This window comes from Alosa pseudoharengus, unplaced genomic scaffold (genome assembly GCF_046254945.1).
Source record: "Alosa pseudoharengus isolate Yale_2024_CS ecotype anadromous, Long Island Sound unplaced genomic scaffold, YU_APseudo_1.1 YU_APseudo_1.1_scf_11, whole genome shotgun sequence".
Lineage (NCBI taxonomy): Eukaryota > Metazoa > Chordata > Actinopteri > Clupeiformes > Clupeidae > Alosa > Alosa pseudoharengus.
Genome location: NW_027468576.1, coordinates 2315963 through 2335396, shown reverse-complemented (window position 1 = coordinate 2335396; position 19434 = coordinate 2315963). Strand labels below are relative to the sequence as shown.

At 40.2% G+C, this 19434-nt stretch overlaps 1 protein-coding gene across 3 annotated transcripts in view; it reads right to left on the bottom strand.

Annotated features, from left to right (window-relative positions):
* The window catches only part of afmid (arylformamidase), a 77640-nt gene extending 59759 nt beyond the window's left edge, over positions 1-17881 (bottom strand). For all 3 annotated transcript variants that reach the window (XM_076277749.1, XM_076277751.1, XM_076277750.1), the window contains exons 1-2: positions 17717-17881; positions 17495-17585 (exon numbers count right to left, since the gene is read on the bottom strand). In XM_076277749.1, coding sequence (XP_076133864.1) covers positions 17495-17585; positions 17717-17746 — 121 coding nt within the window. In that variant the 5' untranslated portion in view covers positions 17747-17881. The remainder of the gene's footprint in view (positions 1-17494; positions 17586-17716) is intronic.
* Between the last annotated feature and the right edge of the window lie 1553 nt (positions 17882-19434).

Below are 19434 nucleotides of genomic sequence, written 5' to 3'. Positions count from 1 at the left end.
ATATGTGTGTTCTCCTCAAAATTATTAATTATATTTTATACCATTTGAAAGGGCTATTTCTCCTGATTATAATGGTGGGTAAATTATATCTCTGTCATGTAGCATAATCACACAATAAGCCTTTTTGTGCCATAAGGCCATCGAGTATGAAAAAATGGAATGTTCGGCGCGGTCTGCAAAGGGTTAATAGATAGATAGTTTAAAAGCAGACCGTTTAAAAGTTTAATGTAAAAAGTTCAGTAGTTTAATGGGTTAAATTGTTTAACAGTGGATTATTGTAGTGAGGACTTTTATTTTGAAACAGTTTTGGGCAGAGGAAACAGTTGAATAGGAGGTGTAGTCTTAATTGACCTAGATTGTATGCTTAAAGCCTGAGGCTGCAGGTGGCTTGAACACCTGGCATAGGATTCTAATTGCTTAATGGCCGTATTATGATGTCACAATCGGCAATGTTAAGTCTATGGGGATTTTTAAAAAGTTTTTCTTTAATAGTTTAAAAAGTATAAAAGTTTCAAAGTTGAAAAGACATGGCAGCTTGGTCCGTTTGAAGACCTACGTTACAACGTTTGAATGAAGTTTCTAAGTTAAACTGTTCAAGAGAAATTGCGTACGGAAAAAGTGGTAAGCGGAATAATAAAACTAGAAATGCAATTCCAAGGAAATACCAGTGCATGAAAATGCTAAAGTTGTGATGTAAAATATCATGTATAGTTAAAACAGATAATACAGAGATGGTTACTATGGTGATGCTAGGATAGACATGGTGGTTGCATAGCTTAATAAAAGTTGATAGTTTAAAAGTAGACTGTTTAAAAGCTGAATGTAGATAGTTTAAAAGTTGTTGAAAGACAGTAGATAGTTTACAAGTTGTTGATAGACAGCTAGTTTAATAGATAGTTTAAAAGTAGACCGTTTAGAAGTTGAAGGTAAATAGTTTAAAAGTTGTTGACAGACTGGAAGTTTAATGAATGTTGATATTCAAATAGTTTAATGGCTGTGTATAGGTAGATATTTGACGATAACTGAAAGTTGGAATGGCTCTAATGTTTGCTAGCAGTTATGCTAAGATTTTTAACTATGCTAACCATGCTACTTAGCTAATGTTTTATAGTAGTGCTAGCAATGCTAACATGCTAACCATGTTACTTAGCTAACTTAGCTAACATTTTCTAGCAGTTTTGTTAAACATGCTAACTATGTTAGCAATGCTAACTATGTTAACCATGCTACTTAACTAACATATTCTAGCAGTTTTGCTAAACATGCTAACTATGTTAGCAATGCTAACATGCTAACTATGTTAACCATGTGAGTTAGCTAACCTAGCTAATCATTTTTAGTAGTTATGCTAACTATGCTAACTAGCATGTTAATAATGTTAACATGTTAACTATGCTAACCATGTGACTTACCTAACCTAGCTAATTATTTTTAGTTGTTATGCTAACTATGCTAACTAACATGTTAACCATGCTAACATGCAACTATGCTAACCATGTGACTTAGCTAACCTAGCTAATCATTTTTGGCAGTTTTGCTAAAAATGTTAACAATGTTAACAATGCTAACATGCTAACTATATTAACCATGCTAACTAGCTACAGTGGGTAGGAGTCATAGTTGATGACAAGTGTTGACATAGTTGATGACAAGTTAAAAGTTGTTGATAGACAGCTAGTTTAATAGAAAGTTTAATAATAGTTTAAAAGTAGACTGTTTAAAAGTTGAATGTATATAGTTTAAAAGATGAATGTAGATAGTTTAAAAGTTGTTGATAGACAGCTAGTTTAATAGATAGATAGTTTAATGATAGTTTAAAAGTAGACCGTTTAAAAGTTGAATGTAAAAAGTTCAGTAGTTTAATGGGTTACATTGTTTAACAGTGGATTATTGTAGTGAGGACTTTTATTTTGAAACAGTTTTGGGCAGAGGAAACAGTCGAATAGGATGTGTAGTCTTAATTGACCCAGAGTGTATGCTTAAAGCCTGAGGCTGCAGGTGGCCTGAACACCTGCCATAGGATTCTAATTGCTTAATAGCCGTATTATGATGTCATAATCGGCAATGTTAAGTCTATGGGGATTTTTAAAAAGTTTTTCTTTAATAGTTTAAAAAGTATAAAAGTTTCAAAGTTGAAAAGACATAGCAACCTGCTCCGTTTGAAGACCTATGTTACAAAGTTTGAACGAAGTTTCTAAGTTAAACTGTTCAAGAGACATTGCGTAAGAAAAATAATTCAGTAGAAATGCATAGATTCCAGTTTCTTCCAGTAGCAGCAACTGGAATCCATGCATTTCCACGGAATTATTTTTGGAATCTGATCCCTTATCATACCTGTTCATTCTTACTCGTCGCTCGACTTATCGTGACTAAATTCAAGATGGCTGCAAACGCTAAACTTCGTGAAGATACTGTCTGTATAAATCGTCTTGTAAGTAAACTACCAGTGCTTTTTCAAAGTTCTCAATGTCTCGTTTTAAATGTCAGGGCCCTCGGAAGTCTACCAATGAAGTGTGGAGATACATTGAGCCTCGTAAATGGTGTAAAACAGTGATTTATTTGCATGGCAAGCCCGATGCCGAAGCACCACCATTGAAAAAGCTGTTAGTAGCATCGGCTAACTAGCGCCAGATTTTGAAGTGCAGGGGACAAGCCGAGGTGGGCTATGAGACATACGTTCACACTCGGTATCATGTTTTAACACACTTTAGGTCAATATCACACCGGAATTCTCCTTTAATGGTCTAATGATACCCATAGGGGGAGGTCTCTCGGCAGACCTCCCCCAATGTTATCGAGGCAAAATGCTCTTGCGCTATGGGCTTGTGAACTTTGACAAAAAAAAAAAGAGGCCGAACAAAATCGACATCCCCCCTCACCCTGTAAAACTGGCTGTATCTTGGAAAGTATTGATCTTACATAAAAATAATTTTACAGTGTGTCTCCTGGGTAACATCAGTACACCTGATAATTTTTTCAGAATTTTTTGAGACCTAAGTGCGTGGGCCCTGGTTGAATTGACGTGGAATGACCCATCAATATTTGCAGGGGTATGAATCATTTTGTTCTTAACTGTACACAACAACATCAAATACAATGGATAACAGTTTAAATGTTTATTACCAACAAGAAAATTGTGCAAATTCGTTGGAAAATGAACCCTGCAACACGGCCTTTAAAAGATGGGCTGTTAAAGTTCTGGGCACCTACGTTTGGGACAGCTTAAAAGAAGTCGAGAGGACTCCTAACTCACTAAGACCTATTCACAAACAATCCTAAGGCACTTTTTGTGGCATTGTTTTTGTGGCATTGTTCATACCTGCAAACTAGTCACCTTTCGGTGAACAATGCCGTTTTTGAATCAAAATATTCACGTGAATCACGTTTTTTTGGGGGGGAAGGGGTGGGGGGATCAACTTCCCATAGTCTGGAGTGAGACTATCGTCGATTTCATGCGAGATTTATAGACAAGTGATTGGCCTCTCTGTGTGCTATTTTTGAAGACCTACCTATCAGTTGTTTCTGAGGGCGGGCTTTATCTCTCTCACTTTCTGTTATGCATAGCCTGCCTGCTATGGCCTGCAGCAGCGCCAGCGATATGACCAAGGAAAAAAAGAAAATGTTAGCTAACAAACACGGGACACATACTACACTCTCCCTGACTATAAACTCAAGGTAAAACATCATATTGTTAGGCTACTTTTCTCTTGCCCTCGGTGGGTTAAATGGAAGACTTGCTGAGGTGAGGTTAACAAGTGTTTACTCGCAAATTCACATTCCCGCAGCTGGCCGTTTTGAATTGCTTTGTGAAACAAAACGACTGCACTGAGTGCGATTGTGAATTAAGCTCGGCTTAATAGTTTAATATTGTCTTGGAAAGTTATTGCTTGTTCACGAGTTATTTCATTTAGCATTATATTTGCCATGTGTCGATGATGGTTAGACATGACGTTCTCAGGGAGCGCAGACCTTTCCAAGGCCAAATGTAGTTATTTGCAACAAATCTGAAAGTGAACCTAGCAAATTATTTTGACTTGCTCAGTGATAGGTGTTTAATTTGTTCGTTTTCTGTGTAGCATATAGATCATAATTCTTGATAATTAGCGCGCAAACAAGCGAGACCTAGGCTTCTAGAGTAGACTGACATAACGCACCTATTGCTGAGACCCGCCCCTTTAGTTGGAATGTGATCAGCCTCAGTAGACACGAGAGGAGCAGAAAGACACCAACATAACATGAGGGATAGATGTATTTCTTCACAAAAAGGATTAGGCTTTAAAACAGATTGTCAACATTTATGTTGTTTGGTCTGTTTTTGGCTGCATACATGAAGGCCAAGGTGGGCAATGTGTTTTTCCTGGTTTAAGGTAATACTGACATTTCTTCAAGGATGGCAGGTCTGAAAATATCTTCTCCATCATTAAGTTATTCAATTAGGCTAAACAAGGCCTTAAGTCAAAACAGCTGGTAGGCCTACTGTTATGGCTATGTATTTTAAAATGTAAAAGTGTCAAATGCAGCCATATTTAAATTCTGCTTACTGCACGTTTATTATAATATTGATATATTGAAATATGATAATATTCAATATTCATTATTGCAGTTATTGCAGGTCTACCTATGTCCATGTAATGGAAATAGTTAAAATGTAAAATCTTTTTCAAATCTTCTGCGCGGGGGAGGGGATATGTAAATATGTCACCTTTTTCAGCCCTTCTAAGTTTGCAGGTATGAATGTTGTGGGTCCAGGGCGGGGATGAACTGCCCACACCCCTGGACACACCGCTTCATTTGGGCGGCCTCGGACATACTTGCTTTTTTGTGATTATATTTATTATTTTCAGAGAAAATGTTTATTCTTCTGTCTTCCGTCAGTTGTTTCAGATCATATCCTTCTGTTCTCTCAGACCAGTGGCAATAGACGTCGCTATAGAAAGAATAATATATAGCCAAGCTGTTTCGCACCAATAGAACCTTAACTTATTGAATGCCAAGCTGTTTTCGGAAGCTTTGTCCTAGAGTGCCAGCAATCTAGACCATTGTTGATGATTTTTGTACAGCCACAGCATATTCTGTGTTATAGCTATTTACTCGTTTGAAAGGTGAGACTTTAAGCTCTCAGTGGGTGCAAACCGTGTATTTCTACACGCTTCTGTTCCTGAGAAATCGCAAGCTAAACAGTGGCTAGTTTTCATCAAAATCGCTTTTTTTTTTCTAGAAATAAAGTCTTTCATGAAATATGAAGTGTTGCCTGTAAAGTTTCCGGGAAGTGACCTAGCAAGACTGCCACCTAGTGATAGACCCACGAAAATGGCCTGGTTTTGAGCTGACGTGCATGCGTCACTGATTCGACCCAAAGCGGCAACCGAGTTATGATAAAATGTCCAGATAAAATGTCCAGATTGTGCGTTTTCATGAGTTTCACGATCGTCATATATTTCATTTCCATTCATCACAGAGTTCCCAAAATCACATATAAGGTGTGTTAGAGTGTCTAGTTTCGTAATTAAAAAAAAAAAAGCTAAAAAGGTAATATTACGTTTTTGGCACTCAATGAGTTAACAGGACCTATTAGAGGACTTCTCTAGGAGTGGTGATCACGTGATCAAGGACTGTATTCCTATTGATTAACGCTGAGTATTTCGACTGATAGAGAACCATTAATTTTCATGTGAAGCACCAGGGTCAGTGTTTGTGGCCCTTTTAAGTTTCACACAAACAAGCATACATGTCACTGTCTGAAGCTCAGGCAACAGATGCAGATCAAATAGAAGTGGTCAGACAGTACTGACAGGACCAGCAATAGCAAAATAAACTACAAAATCACAAAGCCCAGAAGATGGTTGAGTATAAATTAAAGTCAGAATCCAATAGCAAAGGAAACCTCAGAGGTTGGCAAAACTACTTTTCTTCGAAAAAACGCCATGCCTGATATAAAGCTGAAAATCACCACCTCAGGATGAGATAATATGGGAAGATCATACATTTTCTGAATCCTTAGAGTCATGCCAGTATTGCAGTGTTTGCATTTTGTATCTCTGATGCTCCCTGATGCCACAGGATTAACCTGTTGAGGAGTACGGTCACAAATATGTGATCAGATGCAGCTGGGCCCCTGGGAGTACGATCACAAATATGTGATTAGAACGTTTTCGAAAAAGGTTCTATAACATGACGCAACAATTACCCTCAGGGACTTTTCTGCCATTAAACAATTTTAAGAACACTGAAACTATAGAACGTTCGTGTAGAATTCTAGAACGAGCCAGGAAAATAATTCACTCTCTGGGGAATGGCATTGCCTTAAAGAATTCACTCCTCAACAGGTTAAAAGAAAAAAAATGATTTAGGCAAAAATGGCAGGAAAATTTGTGTGATTAAAAGTTTGAAGAGCTCCAGGGTCGGCTGTATTTGTCCAAAGTGTTCACAAAAGGACTTGAATGAAAGCTCAGATTGTCCTCTTTAAAATGATACCAAACATAATAAAATCAAATATGCAAATACAGTGGGTATCAGTTAAGCTTGGACGGTTTCCTGCATGAATCACGCACAAATCGTGTACCATATTCTCGGCAGAAATGGCACAAACTGCAGTTGACCCAAACAACCACCAGGTGGCTCTTCAGAGTTCACTACTATTTTTGATGCGACTTGACTTACTGCTTTCATGACACATCCAGTTTCCAAGTCAGTAGAACAATCAGAGACAGTTGAGCCATTACCAAACATATATGATAATACAATAGCGTGAGTTTATATATCTTATCAGGGGCGTTGCCAGCCGATTTCGCCGGGGCTTCAGCCCCGAATGTTTCGAGTGTAGCCCCGAATGTATTTTGCAAAGTTGACTAACAAATATGGAACCATTATTTGGATCGTTCATTGAAACTGTAAGATGAGATGGACCTATTTAATATAAAAGCAGGACACGGGTTTCCTCTCACTCTCCTAAATGCAGCAGATCTAACTTGAACGTAACCTTACCATAATTTGGAAAGTAGGCTGCTTAGAGCGCGTGCACGCACGAGAGAGAGAGCGAGAGAGAGAGACACAGAGAGTCAGTCAGTTCCAGGGTTGGGCATGTCATTGTTTGCATTTCCTATTTAGTATAAGAAAGTTATAAGGAAATCATAAAGGCAACAAGGCAGGGGCGCCGGAACGAGTTTCAAAGTGCAGGGGCCAGATAACGAACACCCCCCCCCCCCCCCAAATTGTGTGCGCTGTATTTTCTCTTTCTTGCGCAAACAAAATGTGTGCGTTCCAAATAGCCTGCGTAATTCTGCTTCATAAAGTTGAACAAAGGCATGTGGTAATTTTATAGATAAATAGTAATAGCCTACTGTCATGCAGTTTATGGGGTAGGCCAACTTGGAGTGAATTTACACACTGGAGATTCTTTCTCTAGGCTACGACAAGAATATTGGCAAAAAAAAAAAATCATCAGAGTAGGCCTTTGTTACCTTACTACGGAGTGCAGAAACAGTGCACAACTAACTAGCTAATGACTAGTCTGATGTCAATCACACCACGAATTGATTTCAAAAAAATATCAGGGTGTTATATAGGCTACAAGCTAGGACTGCCACTGTTTTCATTGTGAAGAAGAGCATCTAGTATAATTATGACCGCCGCTAGCGAAGCGGTCATATATGGATTGTCAAAGTTTTTTTTTTTTTTTTTTTTTCTGTCATCTACTTCCTGAAATTTTGGTCAACGATACCCGGGGCACCGAAACACCAGGGCACATGAAATTTGGTGGGTATGTAGCCCCACTAGACTTTTACGGAAAATTTTTGTTTGGTCCCCAGGGGCCACTCCCCCTCCGCGCTGGGCCCCCCGAAACCCAAAAAATGCAGTTTTTCCTAAATAACTACCTGAACCGTGGCACCGAGGATGAAGACATTTTTATGGATTGTTGGTCTCAAGGGCCCACATCAGCCTAGCCCATAATCACTCATTTGTGATTTGCACCCCCCCGGTAAAAAATGAAAATGCAATATCATTCTGCTTTAATCGCCCCTCTCTTCAGTAAAGACGTTCAGAACTGCACCACATTTTAGGCCATCCTTAAAAATATTCTTGTTTGCAGTAACAGCCCAAAAAATTAAAAAATGGGTCGGTAGGTAGGTCAATATTTTTGTTTTTTCAAGATTCAAAGTAAAAAAAAAAAAGTAAAATTTTGGTCATGGTGATTACGTAGGTATGAATTTAAACAAATGTGCATATTGTGACGTAACTGACTGAGTCCTCAACCCGTGCCTTCAGGCGCATTATTGCAAACCTCAATCTGATGCAGGTTATGTAGACAAGCCTTTCTCAAACTTCTTTGACCTGAGGCCCAGTCATGGCAGACTTTGGGGTCATAGGGCTCATCTACACATACCCAACCCCACTCCCCCCCAATCAAATTGTCATTATCATTATCACATTCATTATTATGCCTATATTGTTATACATGCACTTTCACTTAAATGTTTTGTGACATGCACATCAGAGGACTGCTTTACTAATGTAAGATATAATTTCATTGCTTTTGCATGGTTGCATGATGCTTGCATAAGAAAAGAAATACTTCTCAAAACAGCAACAATTATATGGGTGTTATTGTTTTGGGATGTTTCCCTCATGCAAGCATCATACATTGGTAGGAAATGGTTGTTTTTTAATGAAGTTTAATTTGAATGCCTGAATGTAAGGATTCAGGAAACACAATACCAGCTTTTTTGGCGAGCAGATAGGCGTAAAACACTGATCTGTTGGTCTTTAACAGATAGAAAGAAGGCTACAATAGCTTTTGGCCACGTTATATTCAAATTTGACTATACAATACTCAGTGCTACACTCTCTCCTCTGTTTCTATGGAAGTTCCAAAAATCAACGTCGTTCTATTAAGTGTCGTTAAACAATTAAATAGCATTCAACAGGTTGAAGTGGAGCTTTGATAGCCTACCAACGTTATCGATTAGTTTCCGTTTCTCTCGCGCAGACGCCTGCATTGAATGCACGCTCATACCACCACTTTATTGTATGGCTCCATGTTTAATGACATCGATAGCAGAGACGTTTTTTTTTTTTTTTTTGTCGTCCGCGGTATCTTGATCAACTGTGCAGCAAATTATCAGACGAAGCACCGGGCCTAATTTCACTCCACGACTTCGCGGACCAGCAGTCTCCACGTTGCGGACCCATATTTTGAGAAATGCTGAATAGACCACAACCAATGTCAATTCTTCAACACAGTCACCGTTAGACTAGAGGGGAGAAAGAATGGGAAAAGATCTGGGCACAGTTCTTCCAGAACTTCGTGCCAAGTAAAAGCGTTGTCGTTGTGTGAATGAAACGAAGCGTACAGGCCATAGTGTGACATGCGTGTAGAGATGACGCCACAGGGTTTTTATTTAAGAGAGCCTACGTTTGCATGTAGGCAATTTATATTCACAATACTTAGGACTAGTAAAATAAATAGTATTTTATTTGTATTGGTTGTTTAGAGTATAAAAAAATCGGTCGGTCTTAACGCAAGTTTACAACCGGCAAGTCGGTCGGACTAAAAGGGGAAAAAAATAAATATTTGGGTCGGTTCTAAATTGACAGGGTCGGTCGGGTTACGGCAAACGAAAATATTTTTAAGGATGGCCTTATGTGTATGATTAACCTGACATTCTCTGGGGGTATGCCAAATCTCGTAGAATTTCATCCATTGGGGGGTCTAAAAAATTAAGTTATGTGTACATTTAGTGACTGTACACTCATTGGCCTGTAGATGGTGGTGCACACATATACACATGCACACACACACACAGGCACCCACATACTATCGGTATTAGAACGGCCGATACATAATTACAAATTCAGTAGGATTAAAAGAAAGCCAAAATAAATATTCATCATCATCATCATGGCTGCATTTCCAGTATTGGCGATAAGTAGTCGTTTGTCCACTAGATGGCGCATCGTTGCAGTGAGACGTAATGTTGTTGGAAGTTAATCTAAAGTGGGTTGGAAAGACACTACGCTTCCTACAAGGACAAGACTGTAGGCTACAGTAGTTTACCGCAGAGAACGTCTAAGGGTAGGATGATTTCTGCATGACATGTAATTCCCATTTCCTCTTGAAGCCGAAATAAATCTGAGAATGTTTATCAGACATGCTTGCTTTTTACTGCAGGTAGGCTATGTTAATCCTATCAATAGCAGAACGTAGGTAAAATAATGTTACCGTTAGCATGGTTGAGTGATGGAGGCCAATTTGATTATTGATGTATTTGTAGAAAACCATAAATGCCTTTATAGGCTACCAAGCAAATCGATAACAGCACTAATTGTATCTTTCGACTGTCATCTCATTTGCTTATGACCATAACCTAGGCTACTACAGGAGCTAAGTGAGTTAGCCACAACACGTTCGCTACGTGATGGTTTTTTAATGGAAAATATATAGGCTACCTGAAAGATAACCTGTCTATGATGCATCCTAAACACCAGGCTGGGACATTTCTGCTTAAGGTCTCAAAAAGCATCTGAGTCAACGTTCATTCCCAAACACCCATATAGGCTACTTCAATCCTCTATTTTCAAAGGTGATTCAAGTAAGGAAGAGCATGGCTCAAAGTAAAGTAACTGAAACTACATAAATTCGTCAAAGTGAATAATTTGTGTCAACTCGCCGCAATGTAGGTTTATTAACGCACCCGTGATGATCTATCTCCATTTAAACCAGATGTTTTAGAGCGCACGTTGAGATTTATTCAGGGCAGGGCTGTACCTACACATGTTTGTTGCACGTGCTACAAAAATTATTCTTTGCGATGGATGATTTAGTACCAACGTTACACCGGTCAGATACAGTTTTGCTTATGGCTATTCCGTGAGACTGAGGCGCTTTTTGTTTGTTCGAAGTGCGTGTTTAGGGTGTGAGAGGGGAGTCGATGTGCTTTGATTCCAGCTTGGTAGTTGTAGTCTATGCGATTAAAAAACATGTGTGTGCGAAGTATCCAAACAATGATAATGATGGTTGGGTGTCTACTTCATTCGCCCTTTCCGTGATTCACACAGCTACGTGAAATGTATTACTACTGATATGCAAAACTATTAACTTTTCGCCAAGAGGTGGCAGCTTGATACTGTAAGGTGTAAGCCATTGCCCATTGGTTCCAAAGGAGATTTTATTTGGGTCGCATAGCCTAGTGACAATTTGTGTTGTGTAATAGGCCTAGCATAGGGCCTACCTTATATAGCTTATAGTTTGTTAACAGTCACAGTTTTGTCATAACTCCCTCTATGCATTTTTGCATTTAGAATAGCTCTAAAACCGGGGGGCGAACACGTCGCAGGGGGGGCGCCAGTGCGTGGATATCTCAATCGCAAAATTAAACAATATTTCTATCGGGCGCCTACATGGACTAGGCTGGGTGAAAATCAAAAGATTGCGTCAAAAGATTGAGCTTAACCATGGACCTCATAGTTGCAAAATGCAAGGGAACATGAATCAGCATATTATTTGCACAAACAATAACGGACAGTAGCTCTTCAACTTTGTTCATACACATTTTAACGGGCAGTCTCGCAACGCATTTCATGAAGGCCCTTTTGGACATGTCAGTTATTTACACCACTGGATAAAACGGCATTTTGTTTTAGACTACTGGTATTTAATTTGTGCATTGACAATAAAGCTGAATATCATTTGAACTAGATGACTAAACGTATGCATATGTAGAAGAAGAAACATTCACAAAAATCCATGACATGACCTCTCTTCTTGATAGCTGTTGAAAACTGCATGGAACTGACAGGGATTGTTTTGTTTAATAATAAATAAATACATTATGCTGCTACCTTCTGCTTTTCCCAAATACAATGTAGCCTACAGGTGTACCTTTCATCAGTCCAGTTGCAATGGATGGACTGTGATGAACTGCCCTACTTGTGACTGTTTAGAGATTTTAAAGGTTTTATAACAATGTTACAGATTTTTTGGCCCAGAAACAAATCTATTCACCTTTGCAGCGACAGTAGGCTACTTTGTGTGCGGAAAGTGTGCAAACACACATTCCAAACAAGCATACACAAAAGTTTCAAGAGTGGGGGATGGAGTAGAAGATGGAGACAGATTCATTAATATGATTTATTTACGCGGAATGGATGTGCAGGACTGAGCGGCGGTCATATTTTGTACCGCTATGCGATACATCTAGTTAATTACAGAAGTCAAGTCAAGTCAAGTCAGATTTATTTATAAAGCGCATTTAACATGCACATAGTGCAATCCAAAGTGCTCCGCAAACAAGACACATAACAACAAGACAAAAGATGTCGGATGGAGCGGCGTAGTCGCTAGCGTACCCATGACATCAAGACAAGACAAATACATTTAAAAAATAACAAATACAAAAAATGCCGGACGGAGCGGCGTAGTCGCCAGCGTACCCGTGACACCAAGACATACAAGACAGACAACAAAACAAATAAACAAATAAAAAAGAAAGAAAAGAAAAAGAAAATATATTTTAAAAGGGGAAAGTTAAAATTAGGAGGAACACAACTTGCAAGCCCACTTCACTCAAAGCAGTTCAATGTTTTGCAAATTGTGTGCGTGTCACCATTCAACATTGTGAAGGAGGGGGCGCGAGCTGGGCCGCAGCCCTTCCAAAAAGGTCGCTGCTTCAGATTGTTGAATATTTAGAAAGTAGCCTACATGACGGCATTTTTGAGCTATTGAGAGAGTCAGATTTTTGGCTTCTGGAAGTAACTTGCTAATTAACTAAAGCAAGACTTGAGTGATATCACAAATTTGAAAGGAAAAATATGAAGGCAACAAGTGGCGGGCGAGGCTAGAGTTGGAGGGATATTGTGTCCTGTTTCTGTAAAGGACGAGCCCAATCGCCTATTTCTCAGTTGTGTAATAAAAGCAGTATCATCATGCAGTGGTCGAAGTTTGCCAGGGCGGATAAGCATAGTTGTAAAGGGCATGAATAAAAAAGGCAAAAAACATCCTTTACTGAACCCAAAATTTCAATAAGAATTTTATCTTAACGAAACAACTCTAAATATCAGAGTGGGATAGGTTGGGATATTGTAGAAATTTCACTTAAATTGCAACCGCAACATGCCTGCTTGCCGACGTTCAAACGAAAAAGATATCAAACCACTTTTTGCATTTGAATGTAGCACGAAATTTTTTTTTAAACAGCTGGACAAATGATTTAGCTAATTGATTATAGCCTGTACACCAGCAATTGTTGAACATTTACCTGTACAAGGACATTGACAGTAGCCCAGCCTAACAAGCAGATGTTTCAAAAGACATTGAAAGATGCAATTAATCAGAAATAAATAATGTAATCTGCAGTGCTTTATTTAACAAACTGCAAGCAACAAGAGAGTTGAGTTCGCTGCGAGGCCAAACCTAATGTGCCTTTTGCACGAAAAAGAAAGTACTTGCCTGTTCTGCTACTGCACTTGGATAAGGAACAACAGAAAATCTGTTTAGGCAGTTTAGGTGTGTGCCTGGAAAGATGATAGAAGATGTCATAGGCTGGTGGTGGGTTCTTCCCAATCGTTTCCATAAAATAGGTCAAAGGCAGAAAATTAAGTCTTATAATGACATAATGGTATAGGCTAGTCTGTTTTCCATTTAGGATGCGCGGGTGAGGGATAAGGCTTTCATGGTGGACCATGCACTTTTTCTTGTGTCATGAACTCTGCACATAGGCTTAGTCCATAGTCCATAGCCCAGCTCCAGCGAAGACGGCTCTGGTCATCCCATCTTACCCTCCCCCCACTTCCTCTAGCCTACCATTCAGGCTATGAAGACCTGCGGGGAGTAAAACGACTTGTTGCCGTTTTGGGACATTAAGCTACGTTAAGCTTTTTCATGTTAAGCTCCCCTCCCCCACCCCCTTCTTTCACAAGCAGTGCAGCTTTCTGAAGCGGGGCTTTCTGAAGCTTATGTAACAACAAATACCACCAATATTGTAGCCTGGCGGGCCATCCTATATCATTGAAATGTATAGTCTGGCATCGAACCATTCACCTCGCTTAATCCAAGGGGCGGGCAGAGAATTGTCTTTCAAACTGCCTAGGCATGCAATAGGCCAGCGCTACGACCATATCCGTATCCGGACGGCAAAACGGCAAATACATCCTTATTCGAAAGGAATGACTTAAGTGCATTGTGTTGCTCAACTTTCAAAGAAAAGCACAAGTCCAACTTCTCCAAAGTTGACGCCAACGCCGATTCAAACAACCGCTCTTCGTTCGCCATAGCAGGGCTCTACACTAACATTTTTTTTCAGGAGCACTTGTGCGCCCAAGTTAAAAAATTTAGGAGCACAGACAAAAATTTGGGCGCACAATCAGTTCTGTACTTAACTTACACATAATCTAACATTATACTGCAGCTAACAGTTAAACATGCCAGTGAACCAATTGCGAATATTAAGAATGACTGACAACATTTAGGCTACAGGAAGGATTTTAAAGATCAGTGCCTAGGCTACTTTATTTTCAGTCTGTTCTATTTTCCTACATTTTGTTAATGTAAAATAATATAATACATTGCCATATTTGCATTTAGCCTGTATATCAAGTATCCTGTCAAATGTAGGCTAATTTATTTATGTGTGAATCCATCTATAGCTAATCCAAATATGCCCATGGTGACCTATCTGACTGCATACTGCCTAATACTACTACTAAAACAGTCTATTTTCTCTTCCACAAAACCCAACATAGGCTAATCAAGGATATATGTTTTATACTTTTAGTTTTTATTTGAAATATCTGCATTGATGGGGGCAGTAGGCAAACGTTAGGCCTACTTTCGTTTTGCACTTCAGCTTGTATTCGGTGTAAACAAACAAGCATGCGTGGAAGCCTGGAGTTGTCAGTAGCGTTCTACCTTTGAATAAAATGGGAGTATTACGGGAGGCTACTTTTGTGCCGGTTCGCTACAGCTATATTTTGCATATTGCAGCCAATACGTCAACTGGGCTAAAAGGCATGTTAGGTTACCTTTCCTTCTCTCACTGCATTCTCAGAATCTCATCCTGTTCCTCCTATATCCAATGAATTCGGTGGATAGAAGAACTAATTTCTTCAATCTTTGCATCTTGGCTGGCTAGTCTAACTTTCCGCTTTTTCTGCGCGCTCTTGGATTTGATAAAAGCGACTACTAGCGAGTCACAACGCGAAACTGCTAACGTTGATGGGAGGTGTAGTTTTTATGCTGCATTCGCGAAGTGATTCTATGGTTTGCACCAGTAATGTTTCTCGATGTTGCGGTGTATTTTGTAGACAAATATTGACATGGTTAGAAATCATTCGCACCAGTGCGCCCAAATATTTTTTTGCACTCGCACGGCATCATTTTTACTCGCATGTGCGAGTGAAATGGGCGCACTGTAGAGCCCTGCATAGCCACCTTCCTTGTTGTTCACCGTCTCAGGACTGTCGTTATCCTGTTAAGCCCGCCTTAAGACTCTAACAAAATAGAGCGCTGTGATTGGATGAGGTCCACGGCGTCAGCCAATAGAAATCCCTATGGTTTGATACTAGACGTACAGGCTGAGCAAATTAATTTGCCGCCGCTAGGGTGCGTCTAGATTTCTAGGCTACCAATATTGTTGTGTGGCAATAAAAGTACTCAGTGTTTGCGCAAGTAGCCTAAATATATAAATACATTAATAAAATCTTTACCGTGAAAAAGCTTAACGTAGCTTAATGTCCCAAAACAGCAACAAGTCGTTTTACTAAGATACGTAAGATCGTCTTGGTAGTGTATAGGTCTAATTGAGTGCCTGTCACTTTAAGACATTTAAGGGAACCCTTGCAATTGTAACACAGTTGAAAGGCTGCTGATGTGTGGATGCAATTCATAACGTTTTTTACATTGTTAAAATAAAGGTTCGTACTTCTCCTTAGGACAAGCACTTTTGAATTTTGGAAAACACTTTTCCATTTACATCGGGATTTTGCAAACATTCAGTGTCAAGAGTCAATAAAATGAGCCCTTCAACGAAATTGACAAGCAGCTGTAAGTAGGCTAAGCATGCTAAATTCGACATCCAAACAGTATTCTAACGTTAGCTTTGAGATACTGCTTGATTTCATAACTTAACTTAGTTTAGTCTCTTCAATGTAGCCTACTATGTTGTGATAAGACCTTAGCAGAGTTCACTTCAATGCAGCAGTTTTGAACAAATTTGCGCAGCATGGTCACGATGTTAAGCGGATTTAATAGCAATTTAGCCAGATGTCTTCTATGCAATGCTTCTATGTGGCAACAACAATCCTTCAACAATCGTGAATATTTTGTTAAATGCACATGCAGAGGAGTGGCAGCGGGCTACGAGAGAGATCGGGGCGGGGCAAGGAAAGGCTGTGTGCGTAAAAAGCGCAGCTCAATGACAATGCAAGGATTTGACCTTATATTTAATTTAAATTAAATTAAATTAAACATAGAATATTCATCTGTGGCGGCCGAGTTTTATTTTGTGGCGCCCCGCCACAGATTAGTCAATGTATGGGAAACACTGATAAAGGCAAAAAGCCCAAAAAATATACTTAAAAAAAGAAAAACAACACAACTCGGCCGCGGAACTCGACCTCAGAACGCCACAGCGGACTTATGCTGCCCCTAAGCGGCTGCAGTTGTACTTACATTTCACGCAGCTGCGTGAAGCACGTTTTCCGTGAATGAAGTGTCCATTTTTAACTAGTACCCACTGTATGTCTTTTTGAAAAGATACATGTCTGTAGTTAACATTTTTGTATGATAACCCTTCTGGAATCACAGCTAAATTAGTGTTACATTTTTGACGCAGGTGCCTATCTTGCTATTGGCCTTTGTTAAAGTATAAGCAACCTTTGCCACCTTGGGTGGTATCGACATCTCATCTGGCCCATGGACTATAATTAGCTAATCTGAATTTGACTTCACTAAACAATTTCCAATTTCTATTTAAAGAGTAGATTTAGTAGATTTTGTGGGGTTTTTTGTTGAAAAAATCTATATTGACCTATGCTAATTTAACAATATTAGCCTAGCCTACGATATAGGACATAGCAATCATTATAACTAATGTAGACATATTGCAAAATTAAATACATTTAAAGATTTTTATCAGGAGTTTCAATGTAAAAGCAATAATTTGGCATAGCCTAATTATGGCCTCACTTTGGATCAGCTTTTGCTACTTTTTGGCTGGATTTGGTTGATTTTCGGCTCTTTTTGGTACAAACAGCCTATATATAGTTATGGACATATTTTAAAATTCCTTAATTGCTTTTAGGTTTAGGTTTAGTCCTCCTTTTGTTTAGATTTTTCGGCCAATGAGTTTCTCTTCGTAAATCGCAGCATAATTTCTGCGCAAACAGGTGTTCTATCGTGTTACTGTAGACTACTGTCTCAATCTCCACTTCGGCCACATTTTCCTCTTGAAAATAGATTCGTCTATCCAGTGTTCCGCCGATAACGTAATCTGCTGCTCACCTGCTTTCAGCGATGTCACATGTGCATTGATAACTTCATCTCCGGACATTCTGTGCGACCACTGTCTCGGTGAGTATTGCCTCTCCAGTTCCTGTTAAGACCATCCACAAGCGTTACGCTGACGGAAGGTGGGTTTATAGTTTTTTTTGAACATGCCATGGACTCTTCTATTAATGTCATTGAGCCATGTAGGGTAGTTGAAAACGGTAGATTTATACTTACATCTTTATCCATAATTTCCCACTGAAGCATGATCGCTGAACCGCTGGAACCACCACGAATGTCAAACGCTGGCACTTAATCGAGGACAGGATTCCCAAGGGTCTGGATTTGGTTCCCCAAATTGGTTGGTTTCCCCTTTGCTAAACCATGGCAATTGACGCCTCCTCCCGAGCTAACCAAGCACAACTGGGTCTACGGAAAGCGAAATAGGACAAAAATAATAGCGTTATGCTATGTGTTGACATCATGCAATAGCGTAAGTATCTCCTGTCATTGTTATAACTTTCAAATGTTTTTGTCACTGATTTATTTTAATACAGTGGTATTAGCCGATTTGCCATGTAGACTTTTGAGTAGCATACACACCCACGCTCTTCGACTTTTGTTGTTGTGTTGATTGTTTTGAGTCAATAAATAAATGTATTGTAACAAACTGCTAGGTTGTCTCAAAATGGTCTTTATTGGTTACGCACCAAAACACACGAACGTCATTAAACAGGCAACACAAGGGAGGTCAATTAAACAAGCACGATACACAAACAGGGTAGTCACATACAATACACGGGGTAAACACATGAGGTACAACATAAAGACCTGGGGCAGCCGTGGCCCACTGGTTAGCACTCTGGACTTGTAACCGGAGGGTTGCCGGTTCGAGCCCTGACCAGTGGGCCGTGGCTGAAGTGCCCTTGAGCAAGGCACCTAACCTCACTGCTCCCCGAGCGCCGCCGTTGTAGCAGGCAGCTCACTGCGCCTGGATGTGTGTGCTTCACCTCACTGTGTGTTCACTGTGTGCTGTTTGTGTTTCACTAATTCACCGATTGGGTTAAATGTAGAGACCAAATTTCCCTCACGGGATCAAAAAAGTATATATACTATACTAAAGAAAGACTATACCAGCTAACACATACATGACAAGGTAAACGCCATTACTCATACTAAAACCAACATCAACATTACACACACACACGCACAGAATTATGGGAGTACAGTCATAACAGCCAGGCTCAGATCATTACACAGCCCCCCGATACTTAGTCCATGTCCCCTTGACTCAAGTCTTACCCTACGTCAGTCCATGAGCCTGGCTGGGACGCGACGCTGACGTTGTAGGCGCCCCGCTGTCGCGGCGGTGACTTCCGGTGAAGGCTGCACGGTGACCGGTGTTAGAGCCACAGCTCCATTGTCACCAAGTTCCACAGAGTCAGTGTCAAAGTCTCCACGACCCTCAGCTGAGGCCAGGGGTCGATACTGGGCCAGTCGATCACGGTGGAGAGCCACAACTCTCCGACGCTTAATCAGTCTCACACGATAGACCACATCAGACAGCTTCTCTAAGACATCGCACGGCCCGACCCACTGGCTAGTGAGTTTCGGGGAAATGCCTTTCTTTCTCTCTGGGCAGTACACCCACACTTTATCGCCGGTCTGGAACTCCTGGCCGCGACAGCGCGTATCGTAAGCTCGCTTTTGACGTATTCCAGCTTCACTCATAGCCTGCCGGGCCAACTCGTGTACTCCCTTCAGTCTCTCGCGTAGCTGCTTGTAGTATTCCAGCCCTGGCTTACCTCCAATCTCCGCTTCCGGAGGCGAACCCAACACCAAGTCCACCGGCGTGCGTAGCTCTCGCCCGAACATCAGAGCTGCTGGTGTGCATTTCGTTGACTCTTGCACCGCTGTGTGATATGCCCAGAGCACTAGGGGCAAGTGTAAGTCCC